Genomic DNA, 19,854 nt, shown 5'->3' on the forward strand with positions numbered 1-19,854 from the left:
TTATTTCATCCGGCTGGGGACTCGTCCGCGTCGAGAGGGTTGCCCATGGCCGTTCTGCCAGGGGTGGTGCCTTGCTGGGCTCTTTCTGTCAAAGCCCGTCCTGCTCTGCGGCCGCGGCGTTGTGCTCGCCAACCTGCCCGGTCGCTCCACCTCCCACAGGGCGACTCTCGCCCCATGGTTCCACAGCCACAGGCAGCGCTTCTGCTGTTGACGGTATGGGCTGCTGGCTCCCTGGATATATAGCTGTCGGATTGTCTCCTGCCCGCCCCTGCTCCACACCCAGCCAGCCCCTCGCTTGGCCTGCAACCATGTCGGCCGTCCCAACACTCAACCCTGCTAACGTGCAATGGCTCCTCTACCACGAGAATAATACGTTTACGCCGGACTGCGTTCCTCAAAACATCGGCGACGCCCAGTTCGGTCAAAGTCTATCCGACGCCTTGGTCGCTACCAACCGCTGCTACTGCTTCTCCAACCCTCCCAGTTGCACGTTCTATTCCCTGTCCGGGGACACTGTGAACCGTGTCCAGTGCGATCTCGACGGAGTCTGTGCCTCGAACTGCAAAGTTACAAATTCGACTGCAACCAGTGCATTCGATCACTGCGCATCCGGAATCACTGGCCTCTTTACCTCACAGGATTACACAGCATCGCCGTAAGTGTCGTTTCATAGCTTCGGCTTGTGTCCATCGACTGCTGTTTCGCGTTTCGCTCACCCATCCCCTCACCAACGCCTCGCTTCTAGGTTCTGGAACAGCAGCTTCCAGACCACATACAAGATGTATTTCATATATGCAGCCAATGACCCCTCCTGTCAAACCCCAAGAGAGGTCATGCGATACCCGATCTACCCGAGCTGCACCAAAGTCGCTGACCGCTACATGATCAGCATCCGGCCCTCCGGAACAGACTCCGTCGAGCAGTACGTCTGCCGCGACCCCCAATGCACATCATGCCATTACTTTACATACTATACTCTGTCGAACACCACTTCTTCCCCAACGGCTATCGGCGGCACCAACATGACAGTCTACGGCAAGGGCTTTACTCTGAGCGATTCTTCGCTGACGCTGTACAGCAAGTTTCCCAATGGCTCCGATCCCTTACCTTTGCCTACTTTGCCAATTTCGCCAATTTCGCCAATTTCTCCTACTTCGAGCCCCAGTCAAACGGACTCGGGAAGTAGCTCGCTTATCGCCGGGATTGTAGGGGGCATCGCAGGTGAGCCAGAGATAGCTCGTCTGGTGCATATCTTGACCCCGCCAATGCCCAGCACCGCATCGGATGATCTTGTTTATCTGCCGACAACACTGTCGCAGTCCTTCTGTCTCATTTCTTCGTTTGGGCGACTTTACCAATTCAGACTCCTCCTTGGAACATTTTCTCAGGTGTGCTCGTGGCCGCCACCATCGGCGTCGTTGTGTGGCTGCGCTGGAGATCAAAGCAAGCCAAGTCTCCATCTGGTCTTTTGCCGCCTCCCCCAGAAACATACACCTATGACGCCGCCCCCGGTCTGGCTCCGGCCCTGGTCCTGACTCCTCCTGCCCCAGTGGCCCGCGATCTCCCTTCCAAGCTCGCGGCGGATGAAACCAGATACACACCCGAGTCCCCGATCTACCCAGCCGCTGCCCCAGCGTATCCACCGGCCCTCAGCGACCGCACTCCGTCGGGCTCGGACCATACGCCTCATACAGGAACTGATATACCGTCCTACCAAACTCACTATTCCCAACAGGCCAGCCCCCTGCCGTCAAAGTCGAACTACTTTGGTTTCGCCTCGTCCACATCGCATATTCCCATGCAGACTCTGTCTAGCTCCACGGGCTCAGCTCCTTCGACGCCTCATATCTCGGATCCTGGGCAGGTCCATCAGCTTCCAGGCCCCGGTTCAAGTCGCCAAGACCTCGTCACCCCGCTGCCGGACGACAGCAAGGATACTCTTGCCATGTACCGTGCCCGCGACCCAGTCTCTGGCGAGCTGTACCCAACCGAGCCTCCGGAATATGATAGCCTGACAGTATCGGGTGGCTACCCAAGCCCCATCCACATGCGCCAGAGATATGTCGCCATCCGATCCCATGTTGCAAACAGCCCACTGCAGCTATCGTACAATAGCGGTGATGTTGTTCTTCTGTTGAGGCCGTTCCAGGATGGATATACCGAGGTACGTTTGAGCTCGAGCTGGAGTGGGGTTGTTTGCTGCTCATTCGCTGCTCTGATGCACAGGCAAGTACTGACATTGATATTCATCGACTGTACCAGGCCTTTAGCCAAGTGGCAGGGGCAACTGGCATGATCGCCGAAGCCGATGTGGTGCCCATACGAGAGTAATGTGGTGCCCGTCTGAGAGTAATGTGGTGCCCAAACGCTCTGCGCTGGCTCTCACAATGACAAACAAACTCGGAACAGACGCGCTGCCGCTCGCTCCGTCTCTATGCTGCTGTATGCCCCTTTGTCCCTGAAATACACATGATGCTTCTATTCGCATTCGGGCTTGCATTCGGGTTTGCATTCGGGTTCGCCCTTGGACTCGCTTGTGCTGTGGCAGTGCACTACTGCGCAGCATGTACAACCTAGTACCACACGTGATGCTCCTGATTGGCCGCTCTGGCGCGCCCTGTTGCGTCATCAGCGGGGGGTATCTGCGCAGCGCGCGCGGATTGGACGCGGATCACCCAATCGCGGCCGTGCACACGCCGTGCGCGCGCCCTGTGCGACCCCGGCTGACCCACTGTGACCGCTGCGCGGGCCCCGAGCCGCATTTGCAATCAGGGGTCGCCGCTTGCGCCGCAACCCTTCCCCTCGCTGCTATATAAAGCGCCGGCGGCCTGTCTCTCTTTCCTGCTTTCTTTTCCTTCTCCATCAGGTACCTGGACCCACCCCCGGCCATTCATCCGTGATCCGTGTCCTGTCTCATCGCCTCTGTCTGCGATCCGGCGCTCTCTCTCTCTCTCTCTCGCCCTGCCGTTTGTGCTAATCCCGCTACTGCTCTGCTCCGCTCTGCTCGCCGCCTCGTCTGCGTCTGCCTGATCCTCAACTTCATCATGGTCTTCAAGCGTCACATTCTGCACGATGGCGACGATGTGGTATGTTGGCGCCCTCGCCCGCCCAACCCTGCAGCCCCACTGCGCTGCCTGACATTGTCTGGAATGTCACTTGAGCCGACCTCGCCTGACGTGACGCCTCGCTGTCTCCTTCCCCAGGTCACTCTCAAACGTATCAAAGCCCATCCGCACTTTTCAGTCGCATCCAGCGCCATCCCAAACATGCCCGCATACGGCGGCGATGTCATGATGGATTGCTCATCGGCTCTCCCGCAGCAGTCCGTCTACGACCGACCCATCATCAAGCCCAGAGGCTCGCGCACCCCGTCGATCCACAACACCTACGAGGCTCTCACGGCCCTCATTGTGTCGTATCGCGCAAGATTGAGCGAGCTCTGCCAGTTCATCCAGCTCTGCGAGCACGACCAGGCCTCGACCGGCGGTCGCTCCATCCAGCTTTCTCAGCTTGACGAGTGCGAAGCAGCCATTGCACGGCTCCTCAAGGACCTGGTTCTGTTTTCTCGTCGCACCAGCCAAGTGTCGTCCAGCTACGAGTACATCATCTCCCACGAGATCCAGACGCTCAGAAAGCAGACCCACGAGACCTTCCTGCGCCTATGCTGGCTCTGCCGCGATGCCAGCCCGACCCCGAACCACATCCATCCGTGTCTCCAAGAGAACGGCGTCTCTGTCGAAGAGTTTCTGCAGTCCCACTGGCAGCATCAGGAAATCCATAGCCACTGAGCCTTTTCAGCCTTGCTTCTTGTATAGGCACTGCTCCACCACCGGCGTCGCTGACTTGCTCGATGGATGCCCTCCTTTCTCTCCCACTCAATTTCTTCCGCTCTCTGTTTCTTATTTATTAATACGACGTCCTCTCGATTGCCATCGGCGCTCACGCGCGAATTCTCTGCATGTCGTCGCCCCCTTCGAATTGCTTCGCTTTGCTTTGCTCCCTCTGTCCTAGACAGCGCATCTCTGCGCTTTATATCCCTCTACCTTCTTCTAAAGAATCTGCTCTCCCTGTATTTGTTTAGCTTCTCTCTCTCCCTATCCTTGCATGTATCTTCCTTTCTATGGCCACCGAGCGACTTGGTGCATCCAGTCCGCTGTGTGCCGAGTTTCTATTTTTTCCTTTCCCTAACCACCCACTGCCTTGGGCCAAGATGAATCCTAGTGGCCGGGTGAATATGTAGAGCGAGCTCCTTCCGGGCTTGGGTAGATCAGCCAGTATTCCTGGTCTCCTCCCGATGTTGCTGATTGACAACTCTCCCGATTTGTCAAGTGATGAAAAATGTATCAATGTACTCATCCTGCTGTCATATGGATGCGAATACAGCCACGTTATGCACCAACCATCCTGATCCGGTGTGCCAGTTGACCATCGCCCATGGAGATCGACCGAGTGTATTCAAGACCATGCTTCCCAAACCAACCAAAACCACTCGATTGCCAACCAGGACGGGAAACAATCTCACGGCTTGCTCGCTGGGGCCTACAGTCAGTCAGTGGGGTTCAGACATCTGAAGCCAGAAAGTGACTGTCCCGTTTCTTTCTGGACCGACTGTAGCTACAATAAAGAACTCTCAGTGACTGGCTATACGCCCAGTAGTATGTTGCTGTCGCCGGCTGCCTTGATCAAGACGAGTCCGCCATCAACGACTACCAAACCATTTGAGGCGAGCGCGGAGGGTCCCCCGGACTTGATCTACTACACCATCATCTTGACGAGGAAGAGCTTGATGTGCGTGCCTGGAGTTAGGGAAACAGGTCAGGACCGCTGGATACACCCGGCCCCCTCGATCCAATCTCAAAGGTTCCAGTCTCCACGGCGAGCTGCGCGGGACCTCCGGATCATATAGCAGTGTTTATCTTCTGGAACCAAGACTCACCGGTCCAGATGGGAGGGCAGAGTTTGGCCGTTTCAGCCACGGCATTCATGTCGCCGCTCTTCAAGAAAATGGTTCCCTGGAAGTTGCGGGGGCATCGAGAATCAGCACTTGTCGCCCAAAGGCGACACTGCCCCACAGACATCGCAAGCATCATCGCCATGTCTCCTATCGGGCTATGAATGTCCCGAGCGCATCCGCCTTACCCAAAGATAGGAAGTGAACCAAATCGCCACCGCTTCGTTGTGTGGGAACCGGCGGGTGAAGATCTTGTGGGGTGGCGGAAGGATTCCGACGAGGGTGCCGGACTGGAGATATTCCAACACCCTGCGGTCATCGTTGAGCTCCTTGTCGACGCAGTACTGCTCGACTACGGGGCCCATTGCCTCCGCAATCGTGAGGAGAACGGTGAGGGGAAGGTGCATCTTCCAAAAGTTGAACTGACGGGCCGCGTCGAGCATCCGCGTTTCCAAACCACAAATTTCAGGGTGCATTGGCAAGACAGGGCCCATGGAAAGAAAAGTCAGCGGGCGGGCCATGACCATGCAGCAAGCATGCCACGGAGCGAGCGACTTGGGCATCCAAAATCGGTCCTACCGGCGTCTTGACAAAGACACGCGCTGTCGACGCAGGATTCATACTCACCCACTCCTCCGTTGGGACAAACTTGTCTTGCTGGTAGGCTGGCATCTTGCCCCTGGCCTTCTCGGAGGGACCGTCAAGACTGGGCTTTGGCGGCGCCCCTTCAGTGTTGGCGGGATTGCGAGGTGCTTCGGCTGGCACCTGGTCCTTGTCGGCTGCTGTATCCTCTGCAGATGGGCTCGCCTCGGCGTCAAACAGCACCTCCGAGTCAACACGCTTGGGCGCAGCCGAATCAGAAGCCGTTGGCGAGGCGTTTGAGTGCGTGAGCTTGTAGCGCAGCGTCTTGAGCCGCTGGAGTTCGGCGTTGGCGCTCGCAAAGGTCATGTCTCGAAGAGCAAAGATCTTTTCCTTGTTGCGAATGATGGCATACACGAGGTGGGTGTTGCCTTGAGAGCACGGGCCACAAATTAGACCGGAGGCAAGGCCGTAGCGACTCGTTTGGGTGTGTGCCCTACAGGTCCTTTGCTCCCTGTTGCCTGCTCGCTGCTCCAGCACTACTGCGTCTACCTGTCAGCTGATACTGGATAAGATTGTTGAACATCTCAACCAGGTAGTAGAGGAGCCGGTGGTTGGCTTCGTTGACCAACAAGAAGGCCGGGTTCGAGAACGACGACAGAAGGTTCATCAACTTGGTCAGCGTCATGATTGTCATGCCTTTCAGATAGGGCGACGTGTTAACCAGCGCAACCATGAGGGTCTCGAACAGAGTCGAGACCTGGGTTTTTCCGCTTGTCGTCACAATCGCATGGACGCTCTGGATGCGAATGTTGGTGGGGGGGGGTTAGCGATTGCGCTTGTCGCTATCTGCATATGAACGCAATTTGCACCCTAACGCTCTCTCGGTACAAGTGTCATCCATCACAGCAGATTGATCCGTCGATCCACCTCACCAGAATCAAAAAGTCACCCCAGTTTCCACCCTGGAAGGCGGGAAGGTCCTTGATCGTCACGTTAACGGCGCTGTGGTCGAAGCTTGTGTTGAGCTGGACGCCAAAGCTTCGCTCCTGCGACATTGTCTGCAACAGGAAGCAGCACAGTCGGACGAGTCCAATGGCACCTGCAAACCAAGGCGGATGAGGAAGGGGGTTGGGGTGCTGCTGTGTGAAGTAGCGCAGAGCAACGACAATGCATCATCATAGCGACGACAAGAGGCTGTATGGCGGAGCAACAGTGGCGCCGTGTGGCTGCGTACGACAGTTGCGGCGATACTTACTCGGATTGTTCTTGGACTCCATGATGAAGAAAATAACGGCGGCTAGAATGGTCAGGATGCCGTCGGATTCGAACGAATACCTTGCAAATTTCTGCAAACCCAATTGATTGTTTATGGAATCAGGATGTAGCTTGCCCAGGGTGCACGCACTTGCAATCGCCAAGGGAGTCGCACTCGTGTCGTGATGCAGTAGCGACTTGCTGCGCTTGCGATTGACGCTGCAGTCCGTCCGTTGGCATATCCGTTCAGCTACCCATCAAGTCCATCGCCAAGCAAGGGTCTGACTCCGATTTGTCAGCAATCACAGACCTCGTTGGCTTGGATGAGCTGCCAGAACAGCATCAGAACCTCGGACTGCAAGTTAATTCTTTTGTTGGCACCGGGCAGATAGGTGCTGGAGGCCTGGATTCAGTGTCGAGTCCGAGCACACGGGTTAGCTCCAACGGCGGCTGGCATAGCAGGCGTGCATGTGGTGGAAAGCAACCTACGTTGATTGGATTCTTCAGTAGGCGGCAAATGCCACTCAAGATCAGCGCAAAATCGGCAGGACGGTGGAGCTTTGCAAAGTAAAACAAAAAATCGTTGTTCTTGTATGCTTGTCGCTGCGGAAGCGGGGCGTAGAGGATGTGTGGTACGTTTAGATACGGCAAAGCAGGCGGTGGTTTCTCTCGGAACACCAGACGCACCGCCAACGCTTGTGGCAGTCAGAACATGAACCTTGAATCCAATAACAGCCCTCACCTTTCTCTGGTTCGCAGCCTGTTCCATGCTATGGGAAGCGATGCAAAGGGGCGCTGTCGCTGTCAGCAGCGAGACTACTCCACGGTATCCTCCATTCCAAGATTGCTACGGCGTACATCCCATCAATTGAAGGCCGGACGGGCTTGTGAGTGCGGAGGATGGTACCTGTTGCGCCCACCGGCAGCACCGCTGCTCAATGGGTCTTTGGGAGAAACGCCGGTCGCTGAGTCGGGCACACCTCCATTTTTGCCTAGATCGGCACTCGGATCGCGAGCATCCAAGATGGCCGTGATAGCCTGAACCGAAAGCGTGGCCAGATGCTCTTGCGAGTCGCCAAAGATGACCTGATGGTGTTGCAGGGGATATGCATCGCCATAGTGGAGGCACCGTCGTTAGTGATGCAGTGGGATGCGAACACCTTTGCGACTTGATCGCACTGGGGGGAATGAACGACAGCCCATGGTCGGACAAGTGCCGTGGTGCTGCCGTCGTTTCACTGCCATCGGCAACATCAGGTATCGAAATTGCTCGTGGGCCTTCCTTGGGTGCGGACGCACACCTCAGACGCACGTAGATGATCGACTCGGCTGAACCAACCGCATCCGTGGCACTGCCGGCCATCGGTAGCCCACGGCGCACCGACCCAGTCCCACCAGCGTCAGGAGAATGGATCATGCGATGCAACGACACGTTACATGGTTATAGGGAATCAGGCCCCATCCGACTGGGTCGTAGTTGATGGCGGTGTTGATGAGCGAGCACATCAATGTCAAGGTTTGCTTCTTTTCCAGCCCCGCGATGACGACCAGGGTCCAGTTGTTGCGGTAGTTGATAATGTCCGACGGCGCCACATAGACAACCCTTGAGAAGAACGCGAGGAGCAGCCGCAGCGTCTCGGTTCGGTTGTTGTTGATTTCATGAGTGGAGCCGATGTTGGTGGAGGTGCCGATGCCCTGGTTCCAGATCTGGAGAACAACACCTTCCTCGACAGCGACCGAGTCAGGAAGGGTGAATCTGCAGCCACAGCCATGGGGATCAGCGACGGCCAAGGCCAGATCATTACCGAGTCAGCTGCGAGCACATATGCAAATGCCTTCCAGGGAGATCGAGCCATTCCAAGCTGCTCGATTACTGCCCCATCAACCAGACGTACCCCTTGAAGAACAGCAGGCCAACGGTTGCCCTGACCAGCTTGGCGCCAAAGCGCTTGTCGCTTTCGTCGTTCAGCAGCCGGAGCGATCCGTCGGCGCCGATCTCGACGTCGTCAGGGTGGATATCCGGCCCGTCGTCAAGGCTCCAGAAGAGAGACTCCTCCAGAGACTGGTCGTCCATCTCGAACAGATACGGCAGTACCCTGGTCAGGATGCGAACGCAGTTGAGTATCTGCTTGAAGTCGCTGGCGGACGGGCGGGTTGTCCGGGGTTGGGTAAACGCGATGATCTTTTCGGAGACCTGGAGATCCAGAAAAGTGCCGTGGTGTCAGAATGGTGGTCCGCGCACCTTTCTTGCTCGGCGGCAGCAGACTCCTCGCCGTATTCCAAGGCACAGGGAGGCATCAGCGCTGCTTGGGCGAGGTGTTCGATCCCTCGTGCGAAGCGGCCAGCGAGCGCTCGCTCCGTACCTTTTTGATCAGAGTGATAAAGTTCTCTGGTGCAGAGTCTCGCACTCGCCGGATGTCCTTCGGAGAGAAGAGGTTGAAGATGTCTTCGGCCGAGTCGGGGAGCTGGTAGAAGCCCTCCCATATCTTGTCCTCCGACGGAATGTTCTGATCCAGGGCGAGGTAAGGGGACATGGGTCGTCGAGCAGGTTTGTCAATAACGAGCATGCTTCCCACTACCGAGCCGCCACAGACACCGATAGATGGGGGACGGCGCTTTCAAAGATGGCGAGCCGGCAGTGCATAGAGCCCACGACAGCAAGGGGGAAGGGGAGGGATGCGATTATGGACAGCGGGCATTCGTGCGATCCCGACGACAGCAGCGGCGACGACGACAATATCCAAGCGCAGATCGGACCAAAGCCCGGACTCACCCTCTGCTCGAAGAGAGCAAAGACCTGCTTTCTGAATGCCAGCTTGCTCTCGGCGGCGCCCATGCTTGCTTGCTCGCTTGCTTGCTTGCCGTGGTGTCGGCGGCTTGGGAGAGATGCGAGACAGACACCCGGCCAGCACAGACCTTGGATGGAGACCCAAAACGGGACGGGGCGTGGGATGCGGCGCGTCCGCCAAGAACCGGCACCTGGAATGCGGCCGTTATCGCCCGGCCTGATGATGGACATGCGTGCTGCCGATGATGCTCACCGACGCTGGCGAGGGTGTCGTGGAGACATCGAGCATGCTGCATGCCGCGGGATGTCCTCCGGCGTTGCCTGCGATTGGGCAGCAGCGGCACTGACGGGCAGCCCGTATTGTGGTAGTTTGTGATTGGCACAGCATCCGCCAAGGCAAGTTCTCTGTCTGCTCCTACCTCGGACCAGCCTCTCCGGCTCGGTGCATGCGAGCCCCAGCAGACAAGTGCTGGGCAAGCTCGACAGAACACAAATGCCTCTGCAGCTCAAGAAGAAGACCGGCCGGCTCACGCTACCGCCCCTCCACGAGGAGCATCGGTTTGGCAGCCGCTACATGAGCACGAGCATGATGGAGTCATTATCGCATATCCGTTCGCCGAAATCACCAAGTCGGACTCTGACGCCCAACAAATCCATCGGCTCGCTCAAAAAGAAGAAGAAAAGGCGTCGGCGGAGGTCGGCGGTCGATGACGACGACTGGGACAGTGACGACGACGACGATGACGACGACGATGATGACGATGATGATGACGATGATGATAATGACGATGATAGCAGCGACAACGACGACGATGAAGACGGGCACGACGACGACAGCGACGGCTCCGGAGATAATGTCTCGAACTCTAGCCGTGAGGAAGAGGATGCCCGGCGCTCAGTTGGAGGTGACTCCAAGGGCTCATCGCAAGCGAGTCTGATGCTGTCGGCTGCCGGGAAGGCGACGCTGTCGATTCGCGATCGACGGAAGCTCGGAGCCAAAAACGAGCGTGGTAGTGGGATACTGGCAACCGATGGGGTTTCTGCCAAGCTTGGATCCAAAGTCGCGCTGATGTCGAACCAAGGAGAGACTCAGGCGGTACATCCTCTCCACCTCTCGCGACTGGCACACTATCCCCTGAGACTGACAGGCTCCGAGCTCGCTCTGTTCAGCACCACCACGGGTTCATTCCGTGGGCCCCGGGACGCCTATGCCCGCTTCCTCACGCAAGCCAAGGGGCTGAAGATGCGGCCGATATCCGGATCTCCGAAGCAAGTCGTGCTCGTGGGAAAGGGCCCCGGCAAGAGGAAAAAGTCCCTTGCCGCGGTCGGGCCAAACTCCTGGCGATACCTCAAGAGCGTTAGCCCGTCGGCATACCAGCGGAAAATGAAGCGTGAGCAGCAGAAAGTCACACAGGAACGAAAGATTGAGGTCCTTTACGATCTGCGGCTCAAGTATGAGGAGGGGGGGGGCAGTCAGCGACAGCGCAGGAACGCACTTCCCCACCATGTGATGGATGGTATCGGTGCTGCACTAGCCGACTAAAGCCAAGCATCAATCCGCAGAATCATTGCACTTATGGGTTCGCTGAAGCTGTACCATCCGATATTCGAGGAACTGTGAGTGTCGTCGCGCTAGTGACAAGACTTGCCCGAGGAACATCGATGCTCAATATGACCGAAGCCGATCTGACATACGGAGACTGTGTTCTTTCCAGAAAAATGGAAAACGAGGTGCTCAAAGAAAAGCATCAAGTCCTCACCGAGAAGAATGTGAGTCTTGCCCCATGGGCCGAGGGAGTGTCGGCTCGCCCTTTGCGCTCTGACTGCTTCATTTCTCGGCCTCCAGAACATGCATGTCTCCGAGTGCTTGAAGGAGACCGAAGATGCCGACAGGACAATTACCAACCTGCAAAGACAACGCAAGAAGCAGCGGGCACGGCTGGAGAAGGAACTCAAGGAGTATGAGCTCGAGGCCGAGAAGGATGTCGAAGGTGTGACTGTAGCATACAAGCGAAGGGTGTTTGTGTGGGGTTGTCAAGGCTCGGCTGTCGGGCGAAGCGAGACTGCCGTTGCGACAGTGTTCCAGCCGCTGACACCCTTCATCGTGTCGGACAGTCCTCAAGCAGCAGGCATACAAATCAAAGATGTATCTCAACGAGGTGGAGCTCGAAGTCGAGGATTTGCTCGAGTTTCAAGTACGTGCCTGTGTCTGGCAGGGCCGGACTGCACTCTGTCGCAATGGAGTGGATGGAATGGAGTGGATGGAATGGAGTGGATGGAATGGAGTGACATATGCCCGATATGTGAAATGCCGTGCTTAGAATCAGCCATGCAGCCGTCATCGCTGGCGATTCAGTCAAATTCTCACGAGCCGATTCGGGTTTAATTGCAGAAACGAACAACAGATAACCCGGAGATACTGAAGCGAGAAATCGATGCAGTCCGGGCTGAGCAGCAAAAGCTGATCCAGGACCACCAGACACAGCTGCGAGTCGTCGAGGAAAAGGCCAGGATCGAGCTACAGGAGAGCGAAGACAAGATGTTCAACACCATCCAGAGTCTGATTGATGACGCCAAGATGGTTCGTTGCCCAAAGCCAGTGGGGGAGGATACCTTTGGTGGAAGAAAGGAGAGGATGGGGCGACTCACAGCGACTTACAACGACCTGCGACGACTTTGCAACGACTTGCAATGGCTCACAACGCAGCTCTGTTACTGTGGCACGTCTGTTCATGTCCTTGATCCCCGCATGCTGACGCCGTCTGTTCCCGCAGAGCCTGACCGATTATGTAGCCAAGGTCACATCGGTCGCCTACAAGCAGAACGCCCGTCTACGGAGGGAAATCCAGCTCCATCAGCAGCAGCAGGAGCGCTATAAGCAGGAGCTTTCCAAGGTCAAGGAGGAGATCCGGCGTCTGACCGAGGAGAAGAAGCAGAACGGCGACCCACGCCGGAAAGTACTGGATCTCCAGAGCTGCATGACTTGCACCCCAGACATGGAGTTTCCCGTCACCGAGAAGCGGTCGTCGCTGATTCTGTAGAAACCAGCCCAATGTGTGAACGACAGTACAAAGCCCGCGCCATTGAGATACTTTATTGGCGGTTTGGAGGTTCAATATGGTCGCATGCCATTTCTCGCCAATTTGCCGATCACAGACACGGGTGCCTGCACGGGAGCATTGTTCGATGGGGCGGTTCCTGGGCGGCACTCAACTCTGAGCCTATGAGCGACGGGCGTTCAGGCCAGGCACCCGAACTCGCGTGGAGCGGTGCATCATGCTCCACCCAAAGGGCGCCACCTCTTCGTCCTGGTCCGGACGAGCAACAGGCACCATGGCAAAGGGCCGGTTTCGATCGGTGGCGGAGGCAGTCGATCGCTCGCCAGCAGGCCCACTAGCCGAGTCCTGGAGGTGATGGCTGATCAAGGGGCCGTCCTGGACTACCTGCATCATGTCGATGGACTTGCCGCCCAAGTTCAGCATTCTGAGTCCAACCAAAGCACTTGGTTAGTGTTGCCATATGTGCCATTTGCGCCAGAATAGTCGCCAACATATCGGCCTGGAGCCTGACGATGAAGCAGCCACAGTCTTGAACCATTGCGACAGTGCACCGGCTGAGAAGAGCAGCGCAGCAACAAGGTCGACTCAGCCCGTCCGTACCCGAGATAACCAGCCGAGGTCACGTTGATGTAATGGGCAAAGATGCAGAGAGTGTCGAGCAGATTGTTACGTTTCTGTAGCAAACAGGAAGTGATGAATGAATCCGATCAAGGGGGGGGGAAGTAAGCATCACGTCAGTCACTGGAGTTGACTGATGGATAAGTTTGATGGGATTGCTGAAGCGATGGGAGAGTGCGAGGGGCTCGCCCAAGAATGTCGACGGATCTGGCATACCGAGTGAATGTCCCAGATCATGTTCTCCACAATAAGCTGGAAGTGAGGGGGATACTTGTTGGTCTGTCGAATCTGGATGGAGCGCGTTGGGTCTGGGCAAATGGAATCGCCGGTTCGGTCCGGTCCGGTCCGGTCGCAGCAGGGTCAGGGGCAAAGGAGGAGTCGATACGCAAAGACTCGGCGGCGTTTCTTGTGACCAGTGCCAGCCAGGTTGAGTGTGACCTCTGGCACGGAGCCGGCACTTACCGATCGGGGCCTCCAAACTGGGAACAAAGTATTGCTGTGTGAACACGGCTCCTTGGGAGGCACCGCTCTCGCTCCAGTTGATGTTCTCGTTCATGTATTGGCAGAAGAGATGCATGAGCAGCTGGAAAAACAAAAAAGACGTGACCAGGGTGAGATCATCGACTCGACAGTCTCTCGGCCGATATCGCCGTGGTTGTCGGTTGTCAGTCATTGAACATCGGTCGTTGTACGTACCAGTGCGTCGCATGGTCCCATGGCCGAGGTGAAGCCCTTATTGTTAAACTTCATACCGTGCAACCAGTTGTAGGTCGAAAGACAGCCACCCTTTCCAAGAGCTGTCGGGTGAGCAGAGACGAGGGAAGCTTGTGATCAGCAAGGGACATTCCAAGCAGTACACGGAGCAAAGTGGTGCCCAGGGCGCGTGTATCGCAGGGTCAGCACAGACCGACGTACCAATGATTCGTTCAACAATATACCGTCGATTTGATGCATCTGTGCCAGGGACATTCAAATACGACTCCAGAATCCGACGCTCTTTGACTTGAGGCAGCTGCGCAAAGTGAGGTCCATGGTGGTCAGTAGCAGTATGGCGCCAGACTATGGTGGGAGACGACAAGCATGGCCAAACGGCGAATGCTTCGATGCGCAACAAAAGTCCGTCGAGCCTACGTTTCCGTGTCTTTGGAACAAGTCATGCAGGCTCATATTTGGCGGCTGAGCAGACGCAGCAGGAGCCACTTGGCCCAAGCCGAATGTCGAGGCTCCGGGTTTGGCGAAAATACCCGTAGCTCCTACAGTGGGTGTAGATTCGGGTGAGCACAACGTTACTCGAATCACGAATGTAATTCAATGCATCGGACGGATGGGGCGATTTTGGCGGCTTGAGATCTGTCAACACCATCATGTGGCAGCAGTAGATCAAGGGGGGGGAACGGACCTGAAAAGGTGCTAGCGACTGGCGGCGCTGGGGCCACGGCGGTATCGAGTGTGAAGACAGCCGAGCGGCAGTCGAGGTGAGCCACATTCTCCTTCTTGAAGAGATCGTCGCAGTCCTGGATTCGCTTAGCCAGCGGCTCGACGACCTTGACAGCAAGCCATTTGCGCATGCGGTCTCGCCATTCATCCATATATTCGTTCAGATTCAGCTTGTCGAGAATAATCTCGGGCTCGGCGTATTGCATCCCATTTTCGATCCGGATGTCGGAGTGGTTCCGGATGATCTTGGCTAGACTTGGCTGTCCCCGGGCGTCGGCATCGGAGGCATTTGGGTCCGTCGCCTTCATATTGGCTTTGGAAGAAGTTGGGTTCACCAGAGACTTTGTTGCAGTCTGGAACTTGGGAATACCAAATTGGCCGCGAGTGACAGGCAACGGGACCGGCGGCGGCGAAATAGCGGCGGCAGCGACGACGTTCTCGGATTCGCTGAAGAGTTTGCTCAGCGTGGTTTGGTCGCGGATGGGCTCTTCCGTGTGGAAGGCTGGCACGGCCCAGGACCAAAGTGGTAGAAGAGTTATCGGGATGGGCGATATGAGACCAAGCCAATGGTATCACCATTGTGGCGAGCCAGAGCTCTCAGCGCCAACCTACCGCCAGAGCCATAGAGCTTCTTGGCCTTCAAGATCTCTGCTGGGGGCTCAGCTGCGAGTGCTTCAGGCACCGCAGGTTTGTTGGGGCTTTGACTGCGGGGTTGGAGAGAGAGGCTGGGTCGGGCGACCTGGGGTGCGCTGGGTCTACAGACAGCGCAACGACAGAGCTTAGCTCGGCGAGAAGAGTGTAATAATAGGCAGGGATAGTCGGCACACCAGGGACTCACTTGAAAGTGAGGGGCTCGTTGGGTTTGCCAGTCGCTGCTGCCGTGGGTTTCTGTGGATGTTGGGTGATATGCATGATACATGGTGGAGGTGAGTGGGCTTGTTGCGGGACAACAGGGGTGCTTCGTATGACTATAACCATAGACCTGCAGCAACTGTCAAAGGCTTGAGAATGCACCTTGGGAGACTTTTCTTTGCTTGGTGGATTGATTTTGATGAGAGGCTGATCGGCTTCACGATCGGGGACTGCAAAGCGAAACCGGATCAGAATATCAACGCTCGCGTTGTAGCCGAGGCTGTTGCCCAGAGAAGATCACCACGGACAAGCTCGAAGGCTCTACCTGGAGCTTTGACGCCAAGGACTTCTCTTTCGGATGGCGAGAGGTCGTAGCGCAGCGGAGGGCTCAGAGGTGACATGATCTTCATCAGCACCGAGAGCACGTTGATTGAGCACACAACAATCATTCCAAAGACTGGATTGCGGCGCGACGATGGAGAAGTGAGGCGAGCGGTTGGTGTCGAGAGGAATGTCAGTGAGGGCAGGCGCATTGGTTCGGGTGCATTGGTTCGGGTGCATTGGTTCGGGTGCATTGGTTCGGGTGCATTGGTTCGGGTGCGTTGGTCGATACAAAAGCTAAACTTGAGCCGATGGTGCTGCCTCGGCTCAACTCGTTCAGACTCATTCAGGATCTGAACTACCCGGCATTCTTCCAGAGACTCGAACGTGTGATCGCCATCGCTGGCACAGGCCAATGCGAGACGCAAATACTCACCGATCCACAGGATGCAACCGGTTATCATATCGCCCTGCCAGACATATCGCTTGGGTGACTGCACAAAACTCCAGATGAGTGCTCTGTGGTGCGCAGGAAGATGGGGGCCAAGCGTTGCAAGTCGGTTATCTGTCGAGATGGAACACATAGGCTTTGCTTCGTTCGGGATCGAACTAGCCTTGTATTGTAGCGGCCGCAATGGAGGTGCCAGTCGACGTTTCTGTACCTGACCAAGCTTCTGGGAATCTGGAACTGGCGCACAGCGATCAACACCGCGACGGCGACGCCGTTGTAGGCCAGGATGGCCAAGTCAACGTCATTGAGCTCGAGCTTGTATCGCTGCGTGGTAATGTCTCGGAACGCCGGATGCTCCCACGGCTGGATGGACTTGACCTTGGATGGGCGAGTGGGCTGGGTCCAGCTCTGGTTCCTGCTCGGCAGCGATGGAGCAGCAGCATTGCCAGTGCCGACGGTGGATATGGAGCCGGCAGGTGCAGTGGAGGCGGCTGGGGCGAGCGGGGCGAGCGGCTTGGACAGATTCACGCCAAAATGTGGAGCAAGAGGAGCTTCCTTGGAACCTGTCGGTCGGCGGCCTGGAGTCGGAAGAGGCCCGGAAAAGTTCTTCCTGATCGACTCGGTTGGAGGAGGCGTATTGACGACATCTCTGGCAGCGAGCCGGTGGGTGAGCGGGGCGGGAGAGCGGAACATGGCTGGAAAGACAGACAGGAGAGGGTGCACAGAAGCGGCGGGGTGGGTGGGCATGTCGATCGACAGGTAGATTTAGCGATTGGAGTTGCGAGGGCGTCGACTGGCGAGCACTTGGTCAGCCCGATTGCAGAGCCGCCAGAGATCGCCGACGGCCGAATCCGACCAGAGACTCGGTCCGTCGAAGAGCGCTCGCCAAATACAGACTCGCGGCAGACAGGCAGTCGCAAGGCACCCACCAAAGACAGCACCCGCCAGCGGCTGACACGGCCGATGCAGATCTGGAGAGAGAGGGCGATCAGAGGCGCGAGCGACCCGACCAAAAGACCTGGGCGTGTGTGTGTGGTTCGTGTGTGTGTGTGTGTGTGGCCCGTGTGTGTGTGTGTGGTTCGTGGCCCTGGTTGATCCCGTCGCCTCCCACCACCCCTGTCCAGAACCACCACCCTCTGTCCAGCACCACCACCCGCCCAAGCCATCATCTGTCCAGAACCGCCATCCCGAAGCCATGGTAGGTCCTCCGGGCTAGCCTGTGGTCTCAGCACTGCCAGCCGCCATTCTCACCGACCGCCCGGCTCCTGCAGCGTCTCCGATGCCGCTCGTCCAAAGGTGTCCACGCCATCGGCGCTTCCCTGGGCGCTAGCTCTACGGTGCTCGAGCTCAAGACAGAGATATGCGCCATCGCCGGCATCGATGCCGCTCGTCTTCAGCGTAAGTGCGCAATCCAGGCGCATCCTAGTTTCTGGGCACAGCGGGGCCATCTGGATGCCGATGGTAATTCTCTCTCGATCGCAAGTCAAAATGGGATTCCCGCCCAAGCCGATCAGCATCGCAAACGACAGCATCACCCTTGCATCGCTTGGGATCAAGGACGGCGAGCAAGTAATTGCAGAAGAACTTCCGACAGCATCGGCAGTAGAGCTCCCACAGCCATGGGTATCGCAAGCCCAGAGCGCCAGTCCGTCCCAGCGCCTTCATGTTCAGGCGCCATCGGGCTCAAACGTGACCAAGACGGCAGCGGGCGAGGGTATCCGCTTGCCTGATGGAATTGTGTTAGTAAAGGTAGGATCCCATGTGATTCGCTGGGACAGGGCATCCGCTGGCATGCAGGGCTTGGTGATGATCAGGTCGAGGTAGCTCACATGTCTGCCCATCACGTCGTATTCCCCACAACCAACAGGAGATGAAGGACGACAACAACTGTCTATTCCGATCGATCAGGTATCTACATGCCGGTATCCAACTTGGCATCTCTCAACAGAGCAAGCCTATTGAGCCTTGCCTGCTGATATCGATCCCAATCCGCCAGTTACGCTATGGAGGGCACTTCGGAGCGATATCCATTACTCCGCAAGGGTATGCCAAGATCCTGCTGCAACAGCGACAAGACACAAGCCCACACCACGCCGATGACTTTGGGCATGCCGATCTGTACGATTCGGGTTCTCATCATGGTCCACTATTACCTTGCTCCGGCCACGGGCCATTCCAGTCGTTGCCGATGCCATCATCGCAGATCCTTTCCGTTGGAACGAGGCCATATTGGGCAAAAGTCCCCACGACTATGCAGCTTGGATACAGAAGCCCCAGAGCTGGGGCGGAGCCATCGAACTCGTCATCCTCTCTGAATACTATCAAGTTGGCAAGTAATATGGTCGACCGACACTCGCGGCTTGCCTGCTGACGTTCGGGCTCGGCTGATCTTGGTAATCGTCGATCCACTTCCCCGGTAGACATCAGCTCGATTGACGTATCGACTGTGCGAGTCGACCGATTCGGTAAGTGCGCTGGAAACCGACTACTGATCCAAAGTTCTTGCCACGATGCTTGCCGCTCTGAGGCAAGCGTCTCACAAGATTTGGATTGCGTCTGTGTTTGGACTGAGAGTGCGTGGGACATCAGGGCCGCTGGAGATGCCGGAGCAGTGAAATCGACTCTCCTTCATTTGGTCCATACAGGAGAAGGAAAATACTCCAACCGAATCTTTGTGCTCTACAGGTTGGCTCGGGGCTGCTGCCATCGTGCGATTCGCTATTGGCTGCTGCGATCGGCTGCTGTGCTTGACTTGAATGTCGATAAGCGCTCTGCCATCCTTCGACGGCCACCGTCATTCGATGGGACACAATCTCGCCGTTTCTGACAATCACCTCCGATTCTTGACGCCCTTTGCTGCAGCGGCATTCACTACGACGTAATCGCCATGTCCCCTGCGGACAATGCACCAGAAGAGTTCTTCACCCGAACATTCACCGATACTGCAGAACTCGTTGCCACGGCGGCCGTGCAACTGGCCCAGATCTGGAAAGCGGTCAGTTTCATTGGATTGCTCGTTCGCACGATGCACTCCCTCTGGTCGTGGTGCACGCATCGTACTTGAGATGTGCCGCGACTTTGATACCATCGATGGCCAACGAACGGGAGCGCCCACTGACTCGCCGAAATTGCCCGTTTCATTCGCTGTTTCACAGAAACGCAAGTTCACAGACTTGGCCAACTTTACCCTTCGCTGCAGTGTATGCAAGATCGGTCTCCATGGTCAGAAGGAAGCACAGGATCACGCCACCAAGACAGGACATACATCCTTCACCGAGTATTGACCAGCGTGTTGTTTGGCGCCGGCAAGTGACTGTCTCGATTGCCATCGACGATGAGCATCGGGGAAGCACACAGGACCAAGTGGCTCTCGCATCGTGTACAAATGCCGATACCTTGCCGTAAGAACCCCTTCTGTGTGCCAATAAACCAATCCGCGCTTCAACAGCACTGACGGCCGCACCTCCGGCCGCACCTCCGGCCATACGCTCTCCGCACATGCGTCCGCAAGTTGGCACCATAGCCGACCCATATCCGTACT

At 56.8% G+C, this 19,854-nt stretch overlaps 6 protein-coding genes across 6 annotated transcripts; 4 read left to right on the plus strand and 2 right to left on the minus strand.

The window, feature by feature from the left end:
- Window positions 1–113: 113 nt before the first annotated feature.
- On the plus strand, window positions 114–2,161 carry BJ171DRAFT_517989 (uncharacterized protein; the record flags this gene model as incomplete). Its single annotated transcript, XM_053112205.1, has 3 exons — window positions 114–655; window positions 746–1,221; window positions 1,389–2,161. Coding segments are annotated over exons 1-3 (1,689 nt in total), but the record flags the coding sequence as incomplete, so codon positions are not given.
- A 704-nt stretch (window positions 2,162–2,865) lies between these two features.
- BJ171DRAFT_204493 (uncharacterized protein) lies at window positions 2,866–4,145 on the plus strand. The gene is made up of 2 exons (XM_053106303.1): window positions 2,866–3,086; window positions 3,204–4,145. Exons 1-2 carry the CDS (start codon window positions 3,045–3,047, stop codon window positions 3,786–3,788), a joined length of 627 nt encoding a protein of 208 aa, XP_052963565.1. The 5' UTR covers window positions 2,866–3,044; the 3' UTR covers window positions 3,789–4,145.
- A 610-nt stretch (window positions 4,146–4,755) lies between these two features.
- On the minus strand, window positions 4,756–9,623 carry BJ171DRAFT_559287 (high-temperature-induced dauer-formation protein-domain-containing protein; the record flags this gene model as incomplete). Its single annotated transcript, XM_053113202.1, has 14 exons — window positions 4,756–4,796; window positions 4,937–5,012; window positions 5,140–5,373; window positions 5,579–5,961; window positions 6,083–6,329; window positions 6,466–6,632; window positions 6,826–6,868; window positions 7,098–7,182; window positions 7,530–7,557; window positions 7,768–7,873; window positions 8,225–8,543; window positions 8,683–8,981; window positions 9,151–9,294; window positions 9,561–9,623. 14 exons carry the CDS (start codon window positions 9,621–9,623, stop codon window positions 4,756–4,758), a joined length of 2,235 nt encoding a protein of 744 aa, XP_052963566.1.
- Window positions 9,624–9,784: 161 nt separating this feature from the next.
- On the plus strand, window positions 9,785–12,668 carry BJ171DRAFT_517995 (uncharacterized protein). The gene is made up of 7 exons (XM_053112206.1): window positions 9,785–11,027; window positions 11,139–11,192; window positions 11,291–11,345; window positions 11,422–11,566; window positions 11,691–11,770; window positions 11,968–12,156; window positions 12,350–12,668. The coding sequence occupies exons 1-7, from the start codon at window positions 10,069–10,071 to the stop codon at window positions 12,614–12,616; spliced, it is 1,749 nt and encodes a 582-aa protein (XP_052963567.1). The 5' UTR covers window positions 9,785–10,068; the 3' UTR covers window positions 12,617–12,668.
- BJ171DRAFT_517998 (cytochrome B561, N terminal-domain-containing protein) lies at window positions 12,669–17,292 on the minus strand. Its single transcript, XM_053112207.1, has 15 exons — window positions 17,243–17,292; window positions 16,525–17,008; window positions 16,299–16,381; window positions 15,867–15,998; window positions 15,704–15,771; window positions 15,528–15,577; window positions 15,302–15,444; window positions 14,652–15,191; window positions 14,384–14,505; window positions 14,168–14,264; window positions 13,949–14,049; window positions 13,715–13,835; window positions 13,469–13,560; window positions 13,235–13,308; window positions 12,669–13,058 (listed from the first exon to the last, which is right to left on the minus strand). Exons 2-15 carry the CDS (start codon window positions 17,004–17,006, stop codon window positions 12,797–12,799), a joined length of 2,367 nt encoding a protein of 788 aa, XP_052963568.1. The 5' UTR covers window positions 17,007–17,008; window positions 17,243–17,292; the 3' UTR covers window positions 12,669–12,796.
- A 161-nt stretch (window positions 17,293–17,453) lies between these two features.
- Window positions 17,454–19,850, plus strand: BJ171DRAFT_517999 (uncharacterized protein). Its single transcript, XM_053112208.1, has 10 exons — window positions 17,454–17,511; window positions 17,585–17,711; window positions 17,797–18,062; window positions 18,181–18,221; window positions 18,310–18,356; window positions 18,493–18,642; window positions 18,734–18,778; window positions 18,959–18,998; window positions 19,176–19,308; window positions 19,469–19,850. Exons 1-10 carry the CDS (start codon window positions 17,509–17,511, stop codon window positions 19,595–19,597), a joined length of 981 nt encoding a protein of 326 aa, XP_052963569.1. The 5' UTR covers window positions 17,454–17,508; the 3' UTR covers window positions 19,598–19,850.
- The last annotated feature ends 4 nt before the right edge of the window (window positions 19,851–19,854 follow it).

Source organism: Polychytrium aggregatum (assembly GCF_025602895.1).
Source record: "Polychytrium aggregatum strain JEL109 chromosome Unknown BJ171scaffold_39, whole genome shotgun sequence".
In the NCBI taxonomy this organism is placed as follows: Eukaryota; Fungi; Chytridiomycota; class Chytridiomycetes; order Polychytriales; genus Polychytrium; species Polychytrium aggregatum.